At 36.7% G+C, this 26,381-nt stretch overlaps 1 protein-coding gene across 1 annotated transcript in view; it reads left to right on the top strand.

The window, feature by feature from the left end:
* LOC126758443 (uncharacterized) overlaps positions 1–26,381 on the top strand; it is a 151,515-nt gene that overhangs the window by 96,099 nt on the left and 29,035 nt on the right. The window contains exons 4-8 of the mRNA XM_050472708.1: positions 2,806–3,003; positions 4,259–4,379; positions 8,357–8,504; positions 14,632–15,110; positions 20,000–20,308. Coding sequence (XP_050328665.1) covers positions 2,806–3,003; positions 4,259–4,379; positions 8,357–8,504; positions 14,632–15,110; positions 20,000–20,308 — 1,255 coding nt within the window. The remainder of the gene's footprint in view (positions 1–2,805; positions 3,004–4,258; positions 4,380–8,356; positions 8,505–14,631; positions 15,111–19,999; positions 20,309–26,381) is intronic.

The raw sequence follows: 26,381 nt of genomic DNA, 5'->3' as shown, positions 1-26,381 counted from the left end.
AAAGTCCAACAAAAAGTACAATAATTTTAAAAATTAATAAATAATTTTAAACAGTCCTTTCGAAATAGAAAAGAGAAACTTTAAATTAATATAAAAAATAGTAAAAAAATTTAAAAATTAATTTATTTTTCTGGTTTGGTAGGTTTGCCTATAACAATCCTTTTAAAGGGGTATTATGGTCTAGGATTTTGAAAAAATCGATTTTTTTGCATATTTTGAAAGTTTAGACTTTCAAAAATATGACCTTGGAATGATTTTTCAAAATTCGACTTATTTTCGGAGATACAGCCGATTTTGTGATGTGGCGTCCGTGTTCACTAAAATTGTCTCCTAAACTTTAAACGCATTTTTCTCGAAACTACTTTTTTTGAGGGGGTTGACATGATATCTCAAAATTCGAAAAGGTCGAAAAATCGGGTCAAAAAAATTTTTTTTCAAGTAGACGCCATTTTGTTATTATTTTTTTTTTTTTTTGAAAATGGTCAACCCCATATCCACATCCTTACTAATGAAGAATCTTCTTGTTTTTTGTGTTTTAGATCTCTACAAGGGTTAAAATCACATCAACCAGAACGCACCGTTTTTTTTTGAACCCCCACTCCACCGGTCCGTATCTCAACGAATATTGGTTTTTTTTTCTTGCAATTTTTTTTATATTATTAAAATGTCAAAAAAAAACATATAAAAAAATGGATGATAAAAATGTTTTTCATTTTTTTTATCTTAGTTAATTTTAAAAATCTTAAAAATTAATAAATAATTCTTTTTTTCTTTAGTTTCGTAGGACTGTCAGTTTTGAAATGTGCCACAATTTCCACTTGGAATTAATTTTCTGAATAAATTATCATGACTCATGCTTAAAACTTGCTTCGCAGGTGCAATAAACGACGCACTTTTACTTGTGACAGCACAATGAGAAATTACTCCAATTACTGCTACATTTAAAATTTCATTAATAACACAAAACCACACAAACGCGCAGATATATACATCCACAAATACGTACGCATAAAAAAATTGCAAATCAACTCACTGAATATTTATGAATGAATTACTATTTGTATGAACGAGTGTATGTAGTATATAGAGTGTGTACGAATGTGTGCGTTGTATAAAAAATTAAATGGCAAATGAGCAGCGTTGAGTAAATAATTAAGTGAATAATGAGCGAAATGAGTTGAACTTCTGCGCAGCGTATAAAGGAGTAGCTGGTGGCTGGAGGCGACGGTGTCTCTGGCTGTCAAATTGCGGAAATGAAAAGGACAGCGCAGCCACACGGCCGCTACACTTTTCACCTCTCCAGCGGCAATGGCTTTATAGTAAGCACGTTAAGATTGCTGCTGCTAGACAATTACTTTTTGTACGCGCTATGAAAGACGCTGAATTTGCTTGTCTACCGATACTGTGCTCCACAATATCTCATTACTCATTTTCTACCTGCAACTTTTATTCGGTTACTTTTTTGTTGCTTTTCTGAATAAATAGAAAGTATATAAAGATGGGGAGAAACCAAAGAGATGACGGAGTTTGTGTTAGTCGAAGTTAAATGAAGTCATACTACTGATAGCTCTAACCATAAATTTATTTATTTTTTTAGAACATTATTTGATCTTAAAAGAGCTATATATATATATAGTACATGGATCTATTCGATTTCTAACTTATTTAATGTTTAATTCATGCTTCATTGAAATTGAGTGATTTAAGTCAATTATCTCCACCCACTCTGAAACCAGAACGAAAGCTGGAGCGCCAGCAAATTAATCAGACATTAATATAAGTGTAATGACTCTACATAGAAAAGCTCCGTTTGTCCTTTTAAGATAGAAAAAACTACGAATCGAGCGTTCTACGACTGACTACAAAGCGATTTGTTAACGCGCTTCGGACTATATTTGTCATATCAGATTTGAGAGGTCATCAAGCAGTATCATAAAAGTCTCATTCTCTCCTTTCTCTTTATGCCATTTCCATATCCTCTATCTTTCTCACCCCATCTATTTCTCTCTCTCTTTTACACTCTCTTTTCTCTCCCACTCCCATCTCTCTCTATATCTCACTCTCTTTCTCTCGTTCTGTGTAGTCTACTTTTACATAAATGAACTTTTCATAACAAAAACGAGATCTTAGATCTTCACCATACAGTAAGCGGATATTTTCATTCTGATATATCTCCTTATAGATCTCTTTCTCGCTCTTTCACCTCTCTCTTTGTCTTTTTCCACTCTTCAATCTTCTCTCCTACTCTTTACTGTCTCTTATCTCCCTCACTCTCACACTTCTCTCTCTCTTACCTTTCTTCCTCTCGCTTCCTTTCTCTCTTTGCAAAATTAGAGGCACCACAGATAGAAGGTAGAGCTCCTGAAGCTAGTAAAATAGCAGCCTTCTAGTGTACTCTATAAAAATCCTTTCTCAAAATCTAAAAATATGGGCTCAAATACGATAATTAGTAACAGACTCAAGAAAGATTGAAGGCCAGAACGCCATCCCAGACCCTTTCCTGCTTTAGAGCGTAGAAATTTATGTTGAACTCATCATCATCACAAAAAGACCCGCCTTAAGGTCGGAGAATAGAGAGAATATAATTGCATATCGGAAAAAAGCCTCCACATCTGCCAAACACACCAAGCTCTTCTGTTTATTATTAAGCTATCGTTTTAATTACATAATCATTAAATACTACTAGAATCTTCTCATTATAATTACAAAAAAGGAGTAATATGCTACCTCTATATTGTTCATTTAAAACCCTTTTTCTAAAAATCAAATAATTCATATAAATTATTTTCCTTCTCTTCCCACCAGATGCGCTCACAAGGATGAATTTGGCACGCAACGTGTCTACAAGAAGACTTCACCAAATTGTGTGCTCACACTCTACTTACCTTCGCGAGAGATCACACTTTCCGGCAATAATCCAGCTATATTGCGAGGCATTATTTATGTGGATCCAAAGGCGATACAAGGTTACAGGGTTTATGCACAATTAACGTTGACTTTCCGGTAAGTATTGAAAAGTTATAGAGAGGAAGATAAGAGAGTGTGAAGAGTGAGAGAGAAAGGAGTGAGATTGAAAAGATATAAAGGGAGAGGAGAGAGAGCGAGGAAGAGAGCGCTTAGGAAATATATAAGAGGAGAACGATCCGTTTACTGTATGATGAGGACTTATGATTTCTATGCTATCTTTTGTTCTTATAATTTGTTAAGTCTTTGCTATTATGAATAGTGGACGCATATATCGACGAATATGTATGGTACTTCTAAAAGAGCCTTAACAGAAGTAAAAAGTTTTGATTCATGATTTACTAAATCTTATGGAATGCACATAGCACTGTTAGGTGACAAGTCGAAAGACAGCAACAAATCCTTATACGATAACTATTTTCTCTCATCCAAAGCCAACACTTTTTAGCTTGACAAACTTACTTATTTCACCTAGATCTTAAGTGTTCACGCTCTTCGAAAAAGTGCGAGTTGGGGATCTTTTTTATGAATGCTTCGAATATTTAGTTTTTCCTTCGCTCGATTGGATTCGTGAGATTCTATACAAAACCAACGTGCATTTCAAAATATTTAATATTTTCATTACTTGAAATACTGAGTAGATAATTGCTCATAAACGGAATCGAACGATTTCGGAGACCCATAAAAAAGTGGTATTACAATTGCTCCAGATCCAAGCCGAAATCTACAACGCTTTTCAGGACCGTCCATACATCAACATCGCGAGATCCAAGCTAAATTCTTTCAAGGTCCTTCCGTGCATCAGAATTTACTTTAATTACTTTGAGATTTATTAAGCCTCCAAATGTCCACTTTCCAACAAAAAATATAATATTTTAGAAAGGTATGGTTTATAACTTTCTAGGAGAACGTAAGTTTCATTTAAAGTCTAGATTGTAGAATTTTATCACCTATTTTCTTGATACCTTCGCTGAGGACTTAGCAGTTCCTTTGAGCTAACTTAAGAGTTTCGTAAAATTTTCTGTTCGTTACTTTCCTTATTATTACAAGGCGTTGGCTATACAGTTGTTACCACAGATTTCTTTCCTCTTCCATTCATATCCGTTTGTTTTCATCTCTTATACTTTCTACAGTCGCCTCAAACTCTGACGTCACGTTAGCACACTTTCTTATATACGCGCCAGCATCTCTTTTCAATCACGTAGTCCAAGTGTTAGCTAGTAATAGTAGCTCCACATTTGCAAGTCAAATCACAATTTATTTATTTCTATCTCATTCTTCTTCCATTTTACAGTTACGGCCGCGAGGATGAGGAGGTGATGGGTTTGCGTTTCTGCAATGAGGCTATTATGTCGCTACATCAAGTCTGGCCAAGGAATGAGGAGCCGGCGCGTGAGTCACTCAGTCCACTGCAGGTGAGTTCAACACACATACACGCAGGCTTACTGCTTATGTTTCACTTTATCAAATGTATATTTTATGTCAACAAAATTGTTGATTTCAATTAGTCTTAGCTTTCACATTCAGTAAACAAAGTAATTTGTATTTAATTTGCGGTTCAATTTGCGTTCGAATGAAAAGAAGGATTTGTGGTTGTCTACACATGTTGTGGTGAAAGCATTTAAATGGTTGGTTAGTTAGTTTAATTATTCAAATGTTAAATCAGCGGTTGCCTGACTTTTGCTCACTGTCGTTCAGTGCTTCAGCGCTTGACGAGTTAGTGCGCTCGGTAGAGCTGTAAAAAAAAACAAAAATCACCAAATAACCCGAAGTTGCATTTTCTTATGAACTCAAACATTCATCTATTATAACAAAAATTAGGATAGGTGCCACAGTTTTGAAAAATTTGTAGTCGAAAAAGTTGTTAAACTGATTATAATGAAACTCCAACTTTCCGATACAGATACAGGTTGTAATACTATTTCTCCTTTGCTTCAAAAGAGCCTTCAGTTTGGGCGATTCTCTTAATTTCTTCATAGCGAGCATTCTTTTAAGACTTGAGCACTGGGAATAGTAGCTAGAGGCCAGAACTGGAGAGGATGGATAAAGCAGCAATTTGTTGCCAAATTTATATATTTTGTTCTAACGTTTTCACTGACATGTCACTTGGTAAATTGTCTTGGTTAGATCACGTTAGGTTAAGTGAGATGGCTGATCTAGAGATATTGCACATGGACTGCTATATGTAGTCCTTTGCGAAGCCATAAAAGAGAAGAGCTCCTGTGCTCGAACTTATGGCTTGATGAAAGGGCACTTTCTTTTTTTTTCAAAAGCGTCCGTTTTTCGACGATCTCAACAGATTTCAGACGGCCCACTAACGCTGTGTAATATGGTAGTCGCTGTTGTTGGTCCTTTCTTTTTCAAGATAGTGAATAAAGATTATTCTATGCGCAAGCAAAAATGCAGACGACATAACCTTTCCAGCCGACTGTTGCCTTTCTCCAAGTTTTTGAGCGGGTTCGCTTCTAAAAACTGCTCCGAGTTCGTAACTCGTCGTTGTTTTTTGTGAAAAAAATCTAAGCTCTTCTGTTGCGAATTTCAGACAAATGTAACTGAAACCGAAAAGAAGGAAGAAGCCAAAACGGAGGAGTCGTAGTCCGAGTAAGACGACGACATGGGTTTCGGTCTCTTCGACTAAACAACTCAACACTAAAGTTACTAATTTGAGTTTCTCTTTCTAATTTGATATTGTAGCAGACTCTAGAGATAGCATTTACACTAACTAATAACGGTAATAAAGAGAGTCAAACCATATAAGCAGTTCTAATTGCATATAATACTTTTAACACTTAGAAGCCAAGCCCACACAGTACAGCCACGTTGCTGCTTTGCCTTCACTTCCTTGAGTTACTAACAACAGCAACAATGAATAGTTATAATTATAAATACCTAGGCAAGCAAACGATTGTTTCGCAGCAACACAAGATTTCTAATTCAAATTTTCAAGCGAATTTCAGCAGCTCCTTTATGGCAGCAACAACTATGTGTGCGTGTCAGTTTGTAGGTAGGAATGTTTGTGCGTGTGTATGGGCGCATTTTCACCACTACATTGTTAACTCGTAAAATTGAAATTGAAATTTTGTTAACTGGCTGCTAGATAGCACACAAAAGACTTTCGGACCCAATAAGGTTTAGCGCACAACACACACAAGTGGCTAGTAAAATCCCGAAAGTCACTAAAATATTATTTGAGCAAATAATTACTTTGAAGTGAGTTGCTGGTCGCGGTTATAGCCGAGTTTACAACAGCGCCAGCCGTTCCTCCTTTTCGCTGTTTGGCATCAATTGGAGATTCCAAGTCTAGCCTGGATCTTCTTAACCTACCTAGTCTCTCCAATGGCGTCGAGGTCTACCTCTTCCTCTGCTTCCCCTGGCCAGCACTGCGTTACATACTGTCAGAGCTGGGGTGTTTTTATCCATGCGAACGACACGATTCGTTGAACTATGTCAATATCGTCGCCGTATATCTAGGACAGCTCATTGTTCTATCGACTGCGGTACTCTACAATGCGCAAAGGGCCATAAGTCTTCCGCAGAACCTTTCTCTGGATAACTCGTAACGTCGATCCAACAACTGTCAATCGTCCATACATCCGCCCATATAGCAGGACGGGAATGATGAGTGTCTTGTAGAGTTTGGTCTTTACGCGAGAGAGGATTTAACTTCGCTAGTGCCTACTCAGTCCGAAGTAGCACCTGTTGGCAAGTGTTATTCTGCATTGGATTTCGAAGCTAATGTTGTTGTTGTTGCTAATGCTGGTTCTAAGATAGACGAAATAATCTACGACTTCGAAGTTATGACTGTCAACAGTAACGTTCCCCCTGCGGGTACGGGGGGACCCCCTCAGGGTTCGGGGGGGAAACCGAATATACCCGCGGTAAGGCATGCCTGTCGTAAGAGGCGACTAAGAACCTGGCCACCAGTCCAGAGCAGTATGGAAGCTCAACTTTTCATAACTTCGGCTACAAGGTCATACCAAAGACTTTAACCTGGTACCACGGGGAGCAGTAGCCCCTGGAGTTCGCTCCAGTCTGCTCATTGGGTTTGGCCCTTTGTGGAGATTCGTGGTGGCTGTGGTTAAAACCCAAATCGCGGGAAGAACTGACTTTGTCAGTCGAATGTGGAGTTGCATTGCAACCGGGTGCCGGACCCAAAGTACGGCAGAGGTTTTAGATGGGCCTCGAGCCCTACCAAGGTGGTTAGTGTGTCAATGCCACACTGCCAATTGGTACTGAAAATGTTTACCCAGTTTTCAGGGCGCTGATCGACGCATTGTATTGATCCGTTGTGCTTTTGAGCACCGTGGAGTTAAGCTGTCGACAGCAGGATCCCACGTTAAACACAATCATACGTTGTCAACAGTAACGTGGGAGCCTAGTCGCGAGTGAGACGACTGTTTGTTTGTTGACTGGAGATACTTCGTCTTGCCCTCGTTCACTACCACATCCATTTGCTTCGCTTCTTAATCCAATCCGTAGAAAGCAGAACTAACAACGCGGTTGTGGTGTGTGTCGAGTCTTTTCCAAGTGTGGGCGCGTGGTCAAAATCTGGTCGATATTAGATTTTCCAGGTTTAAAGCCACACTAGTTAGCGCAGCTTGTGGGTTCAATTGCGCAGAGCACACTTTAATTCCAATCATCGGACATGCTTTCGTCTAACTACATTCTACAAAGAAGCTGATGCATGCTCCTTATCAGTTCTTCGCCGCCGTGTTTGAATAGCTCGGCCGGTAGTACATCGGTTCCCTGCCGCTTTGTTGTTCTTTAGACGGGTAATTGCTATTCGGATTTCTTCATGGTGGGGCAATGGAACGTCTGCTCTTTCGTCATCGATTGGGGAATTTCGATCGCCATCTCCTGATGTTTTGCCTTCACTGCCATTCAGCAGGCTGAAGAAATTTTCCCTCCAGTATACGCTGGGCATCAGTCACTATATCACCTCTAGAGTTTCTACAAGAGTATGCTCTGGTATTGAAACCTTCTGTTAGTAGCCGCATCTTTTCGTAGAATTTTCGAGCATTACCCCTGTCGGTAAACTATCCCATCCCGCACGTGTTGTGGTCGATTGTAACGTTGCGAGATAGGTGGTCTATTTTCTCCACGCTGCAACACGACACTCCTTATCATACCAGCTGTTCTTTTGTCTTTTTCGAAAACTAATGGGTTCGTTTCCAGATGTAGGTAAGCAGAAGATACTTGGTCTAGGATCGGAAGTCGTGAGCTGCTTGAGCCATATGTAAACAAATCGTTTCTGGCCACTTCCAAGTGAATGGCGTTTCCTCACTCGCACACAAGACTCCATCCTTCAATTTTACTTATTAATTTCATATTTTATTTTTTAATTTTATGTTGACGGAGATATTATAATTTTTCGCTCTTTTTTGCATTCCAGGAAGCCTTAGTGAAGCGTCTTGGCGATGGCGCACACCCATTCACACTCACCCTAACCCCACAGGCGCCACCCAGCGTGCAATTAGTGCCGGCAAAACGTTACTATGGCGCACCGATCGGCACCAGCTATGATGTGCGCTGCTTTATAGGTGAGTGCAGATAATAAAAACAAATTAAAATTAAGACAACGAAGTAGTAAATTAAAAACGAAATGGAGAAAATGTGTGGCAAACATAGGGAGCAAGCGTTATTAAAAGCAATAAAAGCAGCATTAAAAGCTTTGATAAATAAAAATTGCGAGCAGAAATGATTGAGATAATTACTAAAGACTTGGGCTGTCAGCAACACAATGAAAATTATGGTAATACATTTGCTACGATAAAAGCACATAACAAAGAGAAAATTATGGTAAAAATGATGGAAGTGCCATCACTTATGTCCAGGTCGCACATATCCTATTGCCAATGCGCTAATCATATTAAATAGCCGCGCAACGCTAAGTGAATCAAAGCCATGCAACGTTATGTGGCATGTAGCATGTTGCATGTGCAATAGAAAATTGAAATTAAAAATCGCGCTCTTTGCCGCAAGCAAACACATGAGCATTGCGACAACGCGAAGGCCACCAATATTCAATTTCTTATACACACACACACACATGCATACTCATACAACACACATGCATGTTTGCACATAATTTTTATATTAGTTCCTCCTTGGCGCAATTTTATTAAGCCGGAAATTGAATATCCTGTGCGCCGGTATCACATCACGGTACATCAAGGCGAGCCCAGTTATTGGCGCCACCGCAAACACATATGCGCCTAGATGTATGCAACATGCATGCGCTTGACGGAAATCCGTTTAACTGCACCGCTAACAAACGCACACATACGCAAACGTTTTCGCACCTAAAACGTTGAGTCTGCTCATGCGTGAGGTGTGACACTTGCGTCAGCACTGACATTCCGCTGTCACCAACATAATCGAATTTACTCACAACGTCGTGTGTTGCTTTTATTGTTGCATGTGTTAGTAACAAATGCAAGTTAACTCGCTTGTGAGCAACACTTTTGAGTGCAGCACTTGATTGCTTTTTCGCACTAGTGTTGCCATTTGCATATAAAATGCTTTTAGTTAACATAACAATTTGACGACTAAACCGATTAGTGTAAATTTTAGTTGCAAAGGCAGTCAGATGGGTATGTTTAGTGAGCGAAAAGCAATTAACCAGACAGCAAATACGTCTTATCGGATTATATCTTAACGGGTGCTATCATTTTAAAATGTTTTTTTCACGTAAATACGAATTTCTTATATGACAGCTGACAAATGACAAACCCAGAAACTTCACAAATCATCTTTTTGAATAAAATTACTATTGCTGAACTAATTTTAAACATGCTTTTTGACTTTTCGAAGCTGATTTAAAATTTACCACGTGACAGCTGACAAGTGACGAGCCAAAGAAAATTTTAATTTCTTGAATTTCTGTTATTAAATTATTTCACAGCTAGTTTTAAATAAATAATAGTAAATATGACATTTGTCACGTGTCATCTGACAACTGACAGCTCCAGAAACATCCTAATTTACCATTTTTAATTAAATTACAACATTATTTTATATTATTGTATTATTTTTAGAGCTACTTTTTGATATTTTGTACCAAATTAAAAATTTGACAATCGACAGCTGACAAATGACAAACCCACAAACTACATAACTTGTCTGTTTGAATAAAATTACCATTGCTGAACTACTCTTAAACATGCTTTTGGGCTTTTTGAAGCTGATTTAGAATTCTGCACGTGACAGCTGACAAGTGACAGGCCAATAAACTTCATTTCTCTTGTTGAACTATTTAACAGCTGATGTTAAGTACATACATAATAGTATATATGACATTTGCCACTTGTCACATGACAACTTACTGCAACAGAAGCTTCTTACTTTATCTTTTTAAATAAAATTACTATTGCTGAACTATATTTACAGCAGTTTTGAAACTTAATCTAACAAAAATTTATTAAATAAAAGAAGAAATATAAAATGTTTAAATCAAAGCATATTTTACGTTTGCCTATATTTATATGTAACCTCAAATCTCTATATTTAAGTTTTATTTCTTTTGAATTGCTATACATTTGCGGCAATAATATATTCACATTTAATTGCTTTTGTTGCAATTAATTTCTTCGAAATTGTCAGTAGATATTTCTCAAAAAACACAATATACGAGTGAGTCTCAAATAAATATTAAAAACAGCAAACTATCATCAAACTTATCAATATTCTATAAACAAACAAACATTGGTACATATATACAAATCACACAGTTATAAACACAAAATTTCCAAACCAAAATATTGCTCAACAAATAAAGCTTAGCAACAATCCCACAGCACTTTAGCTTCCTCACACAAGCGATGAAAATATTGTGGCCACTGACGCATACACAAATATTCAAATCGCAATGCAAAGCAATACTCAATTTTTTATTAAATTTCCATTTAAATACTTGGGAATGTAAATGCAGTCGAACAGATTTTCGAAACTTTTCGATTATGTGTGCAAACGAAAGCCTTTGGGTTTATAGCGCTGCTGGCATGTATGTGTTGTTGAAATAGCAAAATTATTAACTATTTTCTATCAGTTAATGGACTCGTAAAAAGCAAATATAACCGAAAATATTCGCCTGAATTCGTGGCAATAATTTAGACGAGCTTAAGTCGCATTAATTGTATGAAGGCAAATCGAGTTGTTTAGTGGTTTATGCTTTATTAACATATGTATGAGAATTCATGCATTGTTGCTGTTCAGAGTATTCCAAAGAATTATTATTATTATCACAGAGACATAACTAAATTTATCTCCAGATTTAGCTGCTATCTAAATTTATCTCCAGATTTAGACTTATATCGTACATCTGTGTTACTCTGCTCTTTGAATTCTAGCTGTCACTGATCTTCTACAATCAGTTTGTTCAAGCTTCATGAAAATAGTGCGAAGCAAAGAAACGATCACCACAGCGGGTTGTCTATCATTTTTGACTTCCTCGCATTTAAACAAAGGCTTCTACTGCCGTCTATCTATACTTTAGAGTATAAAACTTCAGCTGCCAAAAATCAATAAAGCAACTGGTGATATTACAAAGCTGAACCCCATTCGAACATGACCTTATATCAGTTGCAAAACTTTTTATTGCTTGTATGACATGTGACCCGTTTCGTGGTTCACTACTTTTTCACAGAAACTTTTAACTTTATGGGAAATGTTTATTATTATACGAAAGAACATTTGGGGTACCCGTCGTAAAGCATCGTAAAATCATAAAATTATAAATTTTTACACTTCTTTAAAAAAATTGTTGTTGGATTTCATACAAAAATGAGTTTACACATTTACAATTCTCAATGCTATGTTTTCGAATCGTTATAATTTATAACTTTATGAGACTTGTGAAAACCCTAATTATTTGGCATTTATTTTTTAAAGATTATATTTCAAATGTCGGCCGCGGCTATGTCTCAGATGGCCCATCCGTTGAGTTCCAATTTTCAATGACTCGTTCGAGCATTTCTACGGATAACTGGCGAATGACAAGCGTGATGTTTTGCTCCAAACCCGAAACGAAGCGGGATTGTCTGATAGACTTTAGACTTTACAAATCCTCACAGGAAAAAGTCTAACGGTGTGATATCTCACGATCTTTTTGGCCAATCGATATGCCCAAAACATGAAATTATATGTTCACAAAAGTGTTCTCTCACTAAATTCATTGATTGATGCGCTGTTTGCGAAATACGCCGTCTTGTTGAAACCTAATGTTGCCGAGATCGCGAGCTTCAATTTCAGAACAAATACATGTATGTAAATAAATGTAGTCGGCTATCATGGCGTGATAACGGTCGCCATTGGCGATTATGTTCTCAACGGCAACATTTTTGAAGAAATATGGACCACTAACGTGAACTGAAAACTGTTTTTTTTTTCTTTGAATCTCTTCAAGTCGCTCTTCGTCCAATATGCGGCAATTTTGCTTGTTTAAATTCCCTTTGAGCAAGAAATCTTGGAACTTTTCAAGAGCCCATAGAGCTCATTTCATACTACTTGGCTGACTTTTGCATCTCTCTTACATGCTTGACGGAGTTATAGAAGCGTTATGCAGGCTTGCAGTCATCTCTGTACAGTTCGGTCGAGAAATTGTCCCCACTCCTATAGCATAATTTTATCATACAAATTGTGATAACCAAAATTCATTGATCTCTACAAATATAAAGACTCATCGGCCTTCGGTTAAAAGTGAAATTGTCCACTTTATATAATTTGCATTAAAGTCTGATGCTTTTGTACGCTCTCATAGCTCGAGACTAGTGAGAGATATCTCGACTCGATATCATTGCCATCACAGCCAAATTTCAGAAAACTGAAAGGCTGATGAACTCGTTAAGTCAGATATTTCGGTCTCACTAGTGTTGAGCGCTGACGAGGACAGCAAGCGTTGGTCAGAATTAGAAACTGCACGACCACTAGATTCTTCTGGCGCAGGGAAAGTCATAAGAGTTCTGGTGAGCTCTTCGCCATCTGTGAACTCCAGCTTTCGACAGTAATTGGAGTTTTGACTGGAAATTGCTCAATCGGAATTTTTGAGATAAGATTGAACATTTCGCAGTATGCCATTTTCATAAGCTGCTTGGAATAGGATGAGATAGGATAATGGAATACCTCGGCTTTGCCGGATATGTGCTTTTGCAATAATCGCGGTCGTACTAAGGGGGAAGAAGCACAGGCTGTCGAATGTGATACGTAAAATCTTTGGGTTATTGACTTCTTCTTCTTAATTGGCGTAGACACCGCTTACGCGATTATAGCCGAGTTAACAACAGCGCGCCAGTCGTTTCTTCTTTTCGCTACGTGGCGCCAATTGGATATTCCAAGCGAAGCCAGGTCCTTCTCCACTTAGTCCTTCCAACGGAGTGGAGGGTTATTGACAGTCGGAATTTTAATGTCAAGTCTGTACTCCTTCGTCCAGTTAGTAAATATGGTCGCTTTCAATTTAACGGTGGAGTTTCGAGATGTAGAAGTGAACAAGAACGGCAAGAGGACACCACCCTGCGGAACACCCTGTTTAATACTTCTCAATTTAGAGTTTTCACCTAAAAACACTACGGATGCTTGTCGACCGCACAGGTAGTTTATATGTAGTTCACCTCTTCAGTCCTTGAGGGAGCGTAGAGTTTTTGATGTTAAGAATCGTCCTCTTGCAGGTTGGTTTTTGATTGAGACCATGAACTATCAGGTTGTTTATGATGCTAAGTGTTGTGGTGGTAATGTGCACTTTTCGGAAGCCTCACTAGAAAACCACTCAGGGAATATGTTTAACCTACAATACGTCCATCTAGCAATAGCCAAGAAATAAAATCCACAACAAAGCTTTGCAGTACTTTTCAAAAAGATTAGTCAGCTTCCACGCCTTAACTCTCCGCTAAGCCCGAAGCAACTTGTCTTGTGTTGTGATAATTAACAAAATTGCATGCAGTGGAGAGGAAACTTCAAATTTCGTACACGTGAGCACATGTTGCCGCGTTACCGGCAATTATACAGTACGTGAAACATACATATCTACACAATTACATACCTCAGTCGGCAGCATACCTAGCTTACCAGTTTTTGTTTTGCCTGTAACATATGTACATAGCTCCAGCGCTTCAAGGAGAGTCAGTTGGCAGCACAACCTAGCAATCTAGCGCTAGAGCATTGACAAAGCTAGCAAAGAAATACGAAATTGCGACGGCATGTGCTGGCATACAATGTGCGTCCGCAGTAATAACCAAATGCTGGAGCTCAGGCGACCATAGACCGCAAACGTATTGTGTTACAGCTCTCTATGGTTCCGGTAGTTCCGAGCGGCTGCTGCTACAAACTGGTTGCAAACAGTTACGGTTGGCATAGAATGGCAAGCATAAGCCAAAAGCAAAAACAAAAAGTGAACTGCCGCCGGCGTGTAGCCGTAAGCCGCTTAAAAGCCCATTAAATGCTAAAAGCCATTCGAATGGCTCGTTAACTGCACGCAACGGTACTTTTTCAACAAGCAATTTTTTAAACGCCCTCTGGCTTGCTCCCTCCAACACCTACGGCACCGTGTTTTGCTACGCAGCAATTGATTTACGCTTATCGATTACTTTCGGCTTACTCCCAGCACCCCGCCCTTAATATATTTATAGCACACACATTTTATATTTTTATTTTATTTTATTTTTCTGTTGCTTTCAGCGGATAAAACAGATGAGAAATTCCACCGGCGCGCCTCAGTCAAAATGGGTGTGCGTGTTATCTATCGCACCGATGTGTATCAGCAGTCGAATGGACCAGAGAATTTCGCCGCGCTCATCAACAATCAGGGCGCCTCGCCGCCATTGACTGCGGCGCTCACATCACCGCCCGCAACGCTTGGTGGTACTGGCGCGCTCAACGCCCAAAATGGCAACACAACACCCGGCTTGTCTTCGATGCTGGGCGGCAGCGGCAGCGCTGACAGTAATACGAGTTTTGAGGGTGCTACCACCGCCAGTTCAGCAGCAACCACACAGAGTCACGCCAAGCCGCGTAAGTCAGAGCGTGGCGATTCGTTTCCCAAGCTGCGCCTCTCACCGAAGTCTTTTCGCTTTAGCGGTCGCTTTGGACGCAGTAAAAGCGAGATTGAGAAGTGTCCCAGCGATCCGTTCTACAATTATAGTAAATCGTTTCAAGAGGTGAGTATATAATGAAATAATAAATGGCATAATAATGAAGGGGTACGTGGACTACAACACGTTGATGTTGACTTAAACTACAAAACGAAAGTTGAAAGATATTTGAGACAACATTCAAATGTTAGAAAACTAAAACTAGAAATGAGACTCCCACAAGATCCATGGTTGGGCCTGTCATATGTCTTAACTCCAAACATAAAAAGGGAAGTAGTTGTTGGAGAACAGTCTTTCGAAACTTCATAACTTGCTATAAATCGTAGAGACGCTCTGATGTTTTCGTTACTATGTATAGAATAGGATTACTTTTTCATTCAGTCGTATTATAATTGGGACTGAAAGTTGATGTGATGATAATCTAAATAGCTTATATTAGGATCACTATTTAAGCCGAATAGCCAATGACAGATCCTTTTCAGTTCTTGTAGAAGATTCTGTATATATTGCAACGGAGTTGGTTTAATTTATTGAACTTTATTATTCATCTGTTTGGGATTAAGGTAGTTGATGTAAATGTGTTCATATCGATAGGAAGTTGTGCCGAGATCTCTCGAAATAACTTCTCCTAGTAGAAGACACTTTTTTATACAGTCACCTCCTGGATAACCATTAATGTCAGATCTCTTCTTTCAATACCGGCAATAAAAAAACAAATACTGAGAAAGCCATAGATCTCAACTTGAAAAGGGCTTGCTTGAAATTAGCTAAGCGTGGCTTAAAGAACTTCGGACTCTCTTCTTAGCAAAAGCAAAGAATTCATCGAAACTAAAGGCATGAAAATGGTCTCACATTGGACTGCTGCTTAGAAATGAAGAACTCTCTCCAAAATATTGCGTATAGTTATACAGTTATCTTAGGTCATGTTATGGAGATTTCTTCAAGTCTTAAAATATTTCTAAAATATTGCGTATAGTTACACAGTTTTCTTAGGTTAAGCTCTTGCTCAGACTTTCAGTCTGTTTTGAAATCACTTCCAGTAAATTGAGATCTCTTCAACCACGGTGGATATAATCTCCAACCGACAATATTTTATGCAAATTTTTAGATTTATTCGATCGGCTTTCTGGTCTATATATGTATAGATTCAGTCCAATAAGTACCTGCCAACTGTGTTATGTGAGCTTTCCCAAGTCATTTCATAAGATCAATAGAAGTCAAGATTTCTCTTCAAGAAGCTCAGCTATGAGTACTTAACAAGTAAAGTCTTGCGAGTAAAAAGCAGACTAAAATATTCGCTTCGATGATTCAGTCAACAACATGTTTATTAGTGGTATTTATTATGAACTGACTTTATCTTTTTCTTCTTCTTTACTGGCGTAGACACCGCTTACGCGGTTATAGCTGAGTTTACAAACGGCGCGCCAGCCGTTCTTCCATTCAATGTTTGGCGCTAATTGGAGATTCCAAGTGTAGCCAAGTCCTTTTCTAGCTGGTCTTTCCAAGAGAGTGGAGGTCTTATTCATCCTCTGCTTCGGCCGAGTACTCTCAGAGCTGGAGTGTTTTCATCCATTCGGACGATATGACCTAACCAGCGTAGCCGCTGTCTCTTAATTTGATGAACTATCTCAATTTCGTCGTATATCTCGTACAGCTCACCGTTGTACACTCTTGTAGAATATTGTACCTCCACTATTCAGCTCTGCAGCCTTGTCTGAAACCTCAATTGGTATCAAACGGCTCGAAGTGGTCCTTCTCAATCCATTTACACAGGCGTATGAGTTTTGTGGAGATACCGAATTCAGACATAGCAGCATAAGGGCTGCTCTGTTTCGTGCTAACAAAAGCAGCATTAAAATCGACGAAGAGGTGGTGTGTGTCGATCTTTTCATGGGTCTTTTCCAAGATTTCTCGCATGGTGAATATCTGGTCAATTGTTGATTGTTCAGGCCTTAATCCACACTGATAAGGTCTAATCGGTTTGTTGATTGTGGACTTTATTGTTCACACAGTGGGATAAATAGAACCCTATATGTGATGTTGAGGAGGCTCCATCACCATCAATTGGGGAATCGGGCTTACGAGCTCCTGATGTTAAGCTTTCACAGCCATTCAGCAGGCTGGAGAAGTGTTCCCTCCTTAATTTCAGTATGCTGTGGGCATTAGCCACTAGATCACCTCTTGGGGTTCTACAAGAGTGTGATCCACTCTTGAAAACTTCTGTTAGTCGCCGCATCTTTTCGTAGAATTTTCGAGCATAACCGACTGACTTTCTCAGAGAACGTAATTCGCAGCCAAAAATTCGAGTATCAGTTTTAAATGTTCCAAGTTAACATACATATTGTCCTTGACTGTCGCATTAATGTTTTTATGAGGCTATTGCTTCACTAATTTGGCTCATTTATCTTCATATACATTTAAGCAATATTTTTAACCACTTAAATGTCTAGTCTGCCATGATTATAATTTACAATATCTGTTAAATGTTAGTTTACTCATCAAATTTAAGTACACCAAAGGTCATAAATTTGAAATTGGCAATAAAAATTATAATGAGTTTAAGTCATAAACAGCTAGCAATAAATTAGGCAGCCAAAAAAATGTAACGACTGAAACTGGGTGCTTGAAATTGGCTTAGTAGATATCCGCAACTCAGCTATAACCACGTAAGCGGTGTCTACGCCAATAAAGAAGAAGATATCCCCAACTTCCTAAGGAAATAAACTTTCAGCGTTCAATTTAGAAAGATGGAGATTACTTATTACATAATTTGGGGATATGTATATACCTCTATGAATTAATACAATTTTTTTCTTAAGTACATGCTTATTTCGAAAGGTTGGCTTCAGTAGGAACCTATTTCGTTCTGAGTGCATCTATCACCTATACTTTTGACAGAAATCCAGCTTCACTCTCACTTTCTCTTGAAAAAATTCCAGCTTTACTCCCATAAGTATTATCTACGAAAAGTTTTTATTCCAAAAAATATCTTAGTAGCCATGCTTCTATATTCCTCAGAGATTAATTGAGAAAGCCGCAACATTTCACCCAAACCAATCCGATTATTATTGGCTTACCGTCTTGGAAAACCTCGTATCATACCTATCGACTACATATATTATATAGCCAAGGTCATAATGTCTCCCAAATGTGTATACCAGTTTACTGGCTCACCGTCTTGGAAAGTCTCTTATCGGATTCCTATGGATTACATATTTTATATAGTCAAGGTCATAATGTACCATACGTGAATTGGGATGCCACCTATAATGGTACCCTAAAATATCGCTTTATGGTTAGTTTTCTACAAAATGGATTTAATGCATTGTAAAATTTCAACCAAAATATGGGCCAGCTAATAGAGCTCGTTTTGTGAGCCTGTAATAGAGCTAATAGACCTCGAGCTTGTCAAGTTGTAGTTCCAAACTTGCGCCTGGAAAATCTTGACCAAGCCTAGTTAAGCTTATTATCAGATTTACATCGCAAACTAAGACTCATGAAAACTATTTCCGGGAAAGTTTAATACTCATTGGAGTTTTAGTCCAGCAATAGGAGAAAAATGGAGATACTTCCAGAAGAATTTTACGTAATAAACCAAAGCTGCATTTGCTGGTGGAGACGATGCAAAACGGAGCAAATACTTCTTCTACGCGTGGGAGTGACATGTTCGTGTTTCGCACTTCGGTCTCCACTTTATCTAACAAAGCTTTGTGAAAGTCTGAAACTTCTTCAATTCAAACGTAAATACCCGATTAAAGAGAATCTTTAATTAATAAATGTTTGTTGAATTTATGTAAATGGTCAACGAATACTCTTGTTGAGGTTGGTTTAGGTATCAGAATGAGTGGTAGACCAATGAAACTCCCGAACACTTCGAAGTAATTCAAGCTGGGCTAATGTTTTCATTAAACCTGTTTAGCAAAATGTATTGTCCATGCCTTAAAATATATCTGAAGATAATCCAGAAATTGTAGTGGATGGTTCGCCTTCTCACTTTAGCGCAGGTGGCCAAAAACTGAATTTAACTGGTTAATCTGGTTAAGTTGGAGGATAGAGTGATGGGTGGAAGTTCACGAAAGTTAGGAAAGTTCTCTGTGCGCCACAAGCGAATGGTGTAAGACCGGAAGTCTTGAGCTGCTTGAGCCATATGTGAAAGAATCGTTTCTGGTCACTCCCAAGTGAATGGCGCTCAGAGAACTTTCCTCACTTTCGTGAACTTCGATACATGACTCTATCCTCCAACTTAACCAGATTAACCAGTTAAATTCAGCTTTTTGGTCACCCTGTGGCTTATATGAAAATCTATACTATAAAATGTTGGTAAGGCACTATCAATTTATATTAGTATTAAATTTGTTGCATGCCAAACGAATAAGTGAGTACACATGTTAGTGGCAATAAATATAAAAGCACAGACTGAAGCAAAAACAGCCAACGAAGAGGTCACAGTCTGGACGCCTTGGGGCATAACATTGTAATTGTAAGAGGATAACAAAAAAGCCAATCGCTGTTGAGTTGAGTCAATATTTGCCGATGGAAGAATGACGGCCAATAAAAAAGTGAAAAGTAAACCGACAGACTAAGCGAACTCTCATGTATTTAGCAGACAACAGCAAATACCAAAAGTTGTTGGTGCAGAACTGTGGACTGTATGTACTGTGGGCAGTGGAAGGTCTGTAGGGTGTGTAGAGGTATTAGAAGGGGGTGTAGAGAGACTAGGAAGGGCGTGCAGACTTTGTTGATTGTGTCCAAGTTGAAAAATGGTGGCTAATAAATGAATAAACGACAAGTGAAATATACTAATACTTGGCAACTAATCGAATTTCCGTTTCCGTTTTGCCTTTCTCTTCCCCACATGCTCAATCTGCCGTTACATGACTGCAACAACAAAAAAATTAAATTCGCAAATCCCTAAAACAATACAATGCGGCGCAACAACAACAACCTCGTTATAGTACGATTGCACTGCTATTGCCGGCGGCATCGGCGCTGTCGGCGTTGGTGGCATTAGCGGCGCACCACTCACCGCCTCGCCGGGTGGCGGCTGCACGGTCGGTGGTGTGATTGGCGGTAATGCAGCATGCGCGCTTAGTGGCGGCGCCGGTGGTGGACCACAAGGTGCCGTGGACAAGCCATTCCTCTTGCAGGACGGACGTGTCGGCTTGCGGGCAAGCCTCGATAAGGCCTGGTATACGCATGGCGAGGATGTCTGCGTGACGGTGAATATCAAGAATGACAGCCGCAAGACGGTGCGGAAAGTGCGGGTGAGTACGAGAATGCACTGTGAGCAATATATACATGTATTAGTGTGTGTGGGTGTTATTGTGTGCTGCAATGTGTAATGAATTGGCGCGCAAATTTCCAGCTACTTTTTGCCGTCAGCATTTCTTGCTCTTTGGCTGTAATTGAGCAGTTTGAGGTTTTACTTGTGCAAGTTAAGCAGAAAAGCGCTTATTGCAACGAAGTTTAGTTAAAATTTAATTGCCTTTATCCCTTTAGAAAAGTGAAGTGCTTGGTAGTGAAGGTTGTGAGAGTTTGAAAGAAATACTTCACTTTTTTAGATTGTATAAATTTTGTTGATGAGCTTAGAGTTTTACCCAAAATATTTACTCAACATAAATTTTTAGATATTATAAATACTAATCTACTCTAGAATACACTTAAAATATATTATTTTTATAGTCTTAAGACAACAAAAATTTTCTTCAGCCATTTCTTCTTCGGTTCAAGCTCCAATTTCATTCTGTTTTATTTACAAGTTTTCATTTATTAGCAGCTTTCCTATTAATTAATTATTATTATTTATTATTTTTATAATGTTTTCCAGTTTGGATTCCAATATAATTTTTGTCCTTTGCCACCACAGAACAGAATGGAAACATTAAGTATAGTTTATATAATTATTTCAGTAGTTTGATATACTACGTCACACGTACACATTACTTTATATTTTTCACTGTATTTTCTAAACTAAATTCCACATAATACTTGCTGTGGTTCTAACCACAATTTTTTTAGCCTTTATTACTAAGGTTACAATTTTCTACAGCTTTCTAATACATTTTTCATACTACATTATGCAACATTTATAACTTTTTTTGAAAATACGTTCCACGTGCTGTTAATTTCATTAGTTTTTTTTCACTTTGCTAAAGCTTACTAGTTTTTTTTTTAATTCATGTAACATTTTTAAATTTTTTTTATAAGTTCCACATATTATCTGATAGTCTACTAAATAGTTTTTTTTTAATATTTTGTAATAATTGAATATATTTTAAAATACATTCCACATTTTGTTTTAATTTTTCTAAATAATTCATTAAACATATTTTATAAAAACTTGCAAGACTCTGCTAAATAATCTTTCAAAAAATGTGTAACATTTGTTACTTTTCTTTAATTATGTTCCACATGCTATTTATTTCATTATTATTTTTATATTTGCTAAAGTCTGCTAGTGTTTTTAATGCCATGTAATATTTTTTTAAATTTTTAAATACGTTCCACACATCATCTGATGATTTATTTCAATAAACATATTTTATAAAAACTTGCAAGACTCTGCTAAATAATCTTTCAAAAATGTGGAACATTTGTTACTTTTTTTAATTATGTTCCACATGCTATTTATTTCATTATTATTTTTATATTTGCTAAAGTCTGCTAGTGTTTTTAATGTCATGTAATATTTTTTTAAATTTTTAAATACGTTCCACACATCATCTGATGATTTATTTCAATAAACATTTTTTCAGAAATTTGCAAGACTATTCTAGATAGTTTTCTAACATTCTGAAGAGTTTTTGAACCTACATTCCACACTTTAATTGATGGTTTATTACGTTAAACTTATTCGGAAAATTGAAAAGCCTTTGCTAGGTAGCTTATGTATAAAAATTATTTTTTAATATTATATAGCATTTTTAGTTTTTTTTTTTAAATACGTTCCACATACTGTTTAATAGTTTTTTTACTTTTTCTAAAATTTTCCAATTTTTTTTAATACATTCTATATACTATTTAAGAGTTTACTTCGTTATGCTTTATTTTTAATTTGCAAGACTCTGCTAAATTCATTTTTACACTATAAACATTGTATATCATTTTTACCTGTTTTCGAAAATACATTCCACAAGTTTATTCTTTAAACTTTTTTCAGAAAGTCCTCCAGACTCTGCTAGCAATTTTTTTTTTTGCAACTTTTATTACTTTTTAAGCATTTTGTAAATGTGTTCAAAATACAATTCGATAGTTTGTTAAGCTTTTTCTAAAATTTTGCTAGATAATCTTTTTTGACGTTATACTACCTTTTTTTATAATTTTTTACTACGATTTTTAAATACGTTCCACATATGTTTAATATCTATTACTATTATTTTATTTTTTCACTGTTTATCGCCTTCACACACACACATTTCCTTCTCATTTAAACTGTTATTAAATATTTTTTCCGTTTCTGCTGCCGATTTTCTCATTTCTATTACCTTTTCTACCACTTTCAACTCTATTTCTGTCTATTTTATTTGAAAAACTATTACCAAATCACAATGTATTACTCTTCTGGATCTTTCTGAAACTGCATCTACCGCCTTTTATACATTATAAAATACTTTTTAAAGCAAAAACTACTAATTTTTATAATATATCTCATTTTTAACTTGCTTTTCTGTTGCCTCCTTCATATGCCGTATTTTTTCGCGCTTATTTCATTTAATTTACCGCCATTTTACAATTTTATTCATATATATTTCTATGGTGCCTGCGTAATACTACTAAATTTTGCTATCTCTTTTTCGGCATAATACTACCTTTTTACCAATATCTGCTGCCTTATAAAACTACGTTCCACACAATGTTCAATTTGTCTCTAATAATGTTCACATTTTATAAAGTGTCTGCTGTCTTCCATTCAATTCAGAATAATTTTTTTTACTAAATATGTTCCAGAATTTAATCAAATTGTACCTTTACCACATTTGCCTACTACTTTTTTTGCTCTGTTGCTCATAATATTGACATTTTAGTAACTGCATTCTTTTTATATTTTTGAATAAAATAAGGAATTATCTACTCTTCCTTGCCTTCTGTAAAATAATTGCTTTTTTTCTTCTCCAGTCTTTTGCTAATTTTTTTTTTTTAATTTGTTACTATTTTCTGTTTTCCTTCTTCAAACAAAAACTACTTTTTTGCCACTTTCTACCATGATTTCTCTCTTGTATATTTTCTCATCTAATCCTATTTTTTTTTTTTACTCCTTCATTTAATAATCTTAAATAAGTTTTTTTCTTAGTACACTTCGCTTCATGCTTTTCTCATATTTTCTCCACTTCAGCAAACGCTTCTCAACACTTCCTCATTTGTTATATTTTATAGAAATTTTATATTTACAACAAAATCAATTGTTGTTGTTTTCAAATTCTAATCAGTCTCCATTGCCCTTCTTTTAGAGCTTAAGTTTTTAAGACGTCGCTGTTGGCAGTCAAGTAATCGTCTTAGTCAACTGCATTTATTTTTAAAATTATATAACGTGTCCTACTTAGAATAAATGCACGCAAAGAGAGATGATATAAATATATATATATATAGTTCATATAAAAGTATTACTAATATTAGGTTTATTATTGTCCAAACTCGGAATGGATCTTCACTAAAATCGTTTCCAAATGCTGAATAATGACACCTTTGTAAAAAAAAACTATTGGGACTCTTAATTCACAGGGTTTTGAAAAAGCAAAGAAGCTTCGACTGCATTTACGAATTTGTTTCAAGACCAATCGGTTCTCTAGGCAGATAACATGTTTTCACCAAGTTTTGTTACCGCAGAAAATTTTCTGAGACCAAGCACAGTCAGCCTTCCAAAAATATGTTTGTATTAGAATCACCCTGTACTCCAAGGCGCTTATTTTCCATACTTAATTTGTTGCAAATGCAAAGTCACATCTTAACTGCTGCTGAGCCATGCAAATTTGCTGAGTTTGTGGTAAAGAGTCTGTTATGCACGCAAACGATAAAATGTGGATTTCTTAGCGCTGACACTGATGCCAAGCGACAACTCACTTTTGTCATTCATTTTCAATTTCCTGCGACGACCACTTGCGACTGTCTTTCCAGCGCCAACGCTCTGCCACCTGATTTGCGGGTTCCACTTTCTTTGTAATTGTTGGCAGCACTTCTACTTATTCATAAAACTTTGAACAATGCAGACACTTGAAGTTACCTCGAGATTTTTCCTCATCTAGCTATCTTTTTCCTCTTTCCTTTTTTTATTTTGTCTGTACTTGAAGATAACATCGAACAAAAATAACTGCACACACTTGAAACAAAGCAAATTGCAACTGTTGAGTTCGAACAAATAAGCAGCGATGGAGGGAAAAATAGGAAAGAGAAGAAAATAATAAGAAAATGGAGGAAGGCGGAAAATCGAGCATAAAGTAATGCTGTCTAAAACTTTGATTATATGCATGTTCAGTTTTATGGGAAAAAACTTGTTGAGTTTTGTGGAAATATCGACAAAATTGATGACATAAAGTAGCTTTTAGTTAAACTGCGGGATTTGTGAGCGGTTTGCTGAAGTGCATAGCAACTGCAGAGAAGAAGTTTTTTAGTCAAGCTACGAGAGTTGAACGTTTAGTTGGTCTCATATTAGAAACTAAACAAGTGAAAGTAATTGACTAAATATTTCGTAAGAATTTTTATTTTTTGTCCTAAATACTCTTTCTTGGCAGATATCGACTGTCAGTTATGAAGTTTTCGATTTAAAATTGAAAACAGCGAAGTCGATAAGACTTCCTATAAACGAAATGATATAAGGCTAAGAAGATAATAGTATTACTAAGAAGATTCTACAATTACTAAGAAGATCCTACTATTACTATGAGGATCCTACTTGGATCCTACAGAGATCGAATTGAAAGATCATGATGACTTTATAACACTATAAACATCTTGAAAATTTGTTTTAGATATGCAATTTTTCATAAAGAAAAATACTATACGTCGCCTGTTCATTCCATAAAATAATAATTCGCACTGAGAAAGAACTAGAAGTCTACATAGAAGTATTGTCTCACTTAAACCCATTGGAGCTAAGTACTATACTTTTTTAGAATAATCTACTGTGCTTTGAGTTATTATAAAATAAAAACTGGCACTAAATCTTGGTCATCGATATGAGCTTCCTAATCAAAGTCACAAATATATACAAGTTAAAACCCAATGTCGCCGTCGGCATGGTTAGAATTGTTCACTACTGTTATTCGAGGCCTTCATTCGATGCCTGATCTCTTATATTTTCTAATAGACTATATTTTCAGACAGAGTCTTAATTTAGTAATTAGTAAAATCTATATATATAAAAGAAAGTTGTGTTAGTTACACCATTTATAACTCAAGAACGGCTGAACCGATTTGGCTGAAAATTGGTGGAGAGGTAGCTTAGAACCAGGTAAGGACATAGGATACCTTTTATCTTTTTATGTCAAAATTTAATACAACTCATAAATACAAAATTTTATTTCAAATAATAAGCATTTGTTGAAAATTCATGTTTGTAGGAATCATTTGAATATATGCGTACAATTTTAAACAGATTCTTCCTCAAAAATAATACAATTGCTAAGTATTTGGAATAGTAGAAAAGAACTGCAACCAAATAGGCAGTGAAATAGATTATAACTGGCTCAGTAATCAGTCGTTGAGTATGTATTATACCACGTGCATCCCAAAAGACTGATGTCATTACCTTGAGAACCGGTTCATCATGTGCAGTCCACTAGAATGTCAGTCGATTGGACTCCAGTGGGATATGATGTTTCTACTGTCACACACCGACGCAAAAATTCTGTTTTATTACGATTAAAGAGCGCTCAAACACTTCTCAGAATCAGTTATTCATTGTTTTTCTTTTTTTGGGACTATGAACTTGCGAGGCACCCACTCTGCACATAGTTTTCGAATCTTTAGAGCATCATTATCCTCGGTGCTCGAATCGCCTGTTTCCAGCTTAGTAAATATATTTCAACGGTGGATGTCCCTGAGCCCAAATTCAACAGTAGTTTCCCCCAAAAGGCAATGCTTTGTTAACACACGATGATTTATGATCCATTTTTTTGTAAACTAACACAAGTTGCTTCACAAAAATGCTATATTTCATGAACTAATAATTATAATCCAACTTATAGAAATCATATAGATAGTAGTAGTAGTATTATCTATGTATCAGCCACAGTGAAGCGTGGACGGGTCCTCTAGTTATTATTAAAAATATCTCACACTTGCAATATCCACCTGTAACCCACTCAATTTTACATTGTATACATTCTAAGTTTTTCTACACCG

Source organism: Bactrocera neohumeralis, chromosome 5 (genome assembly GCF_024586455.1).
Source record: "Bactrocera neohumeralis isolate Rockhampton chromosome 5, APGP_CSIRO_Bneo_wtdbg2-racon-allhic-juicebox.fasta_v2, whole genome shotgun sequence".
Classification (NCBI taxonomy): Eukaryota; Metazoa; Arthropoda; class Insecta; order Diptera; family Tephritidae; genus Bactrocera; species Bactrocera neohumeralis.
This window is presented reverse-complemented; position numbering and strand designations above follow the sequence as displayed.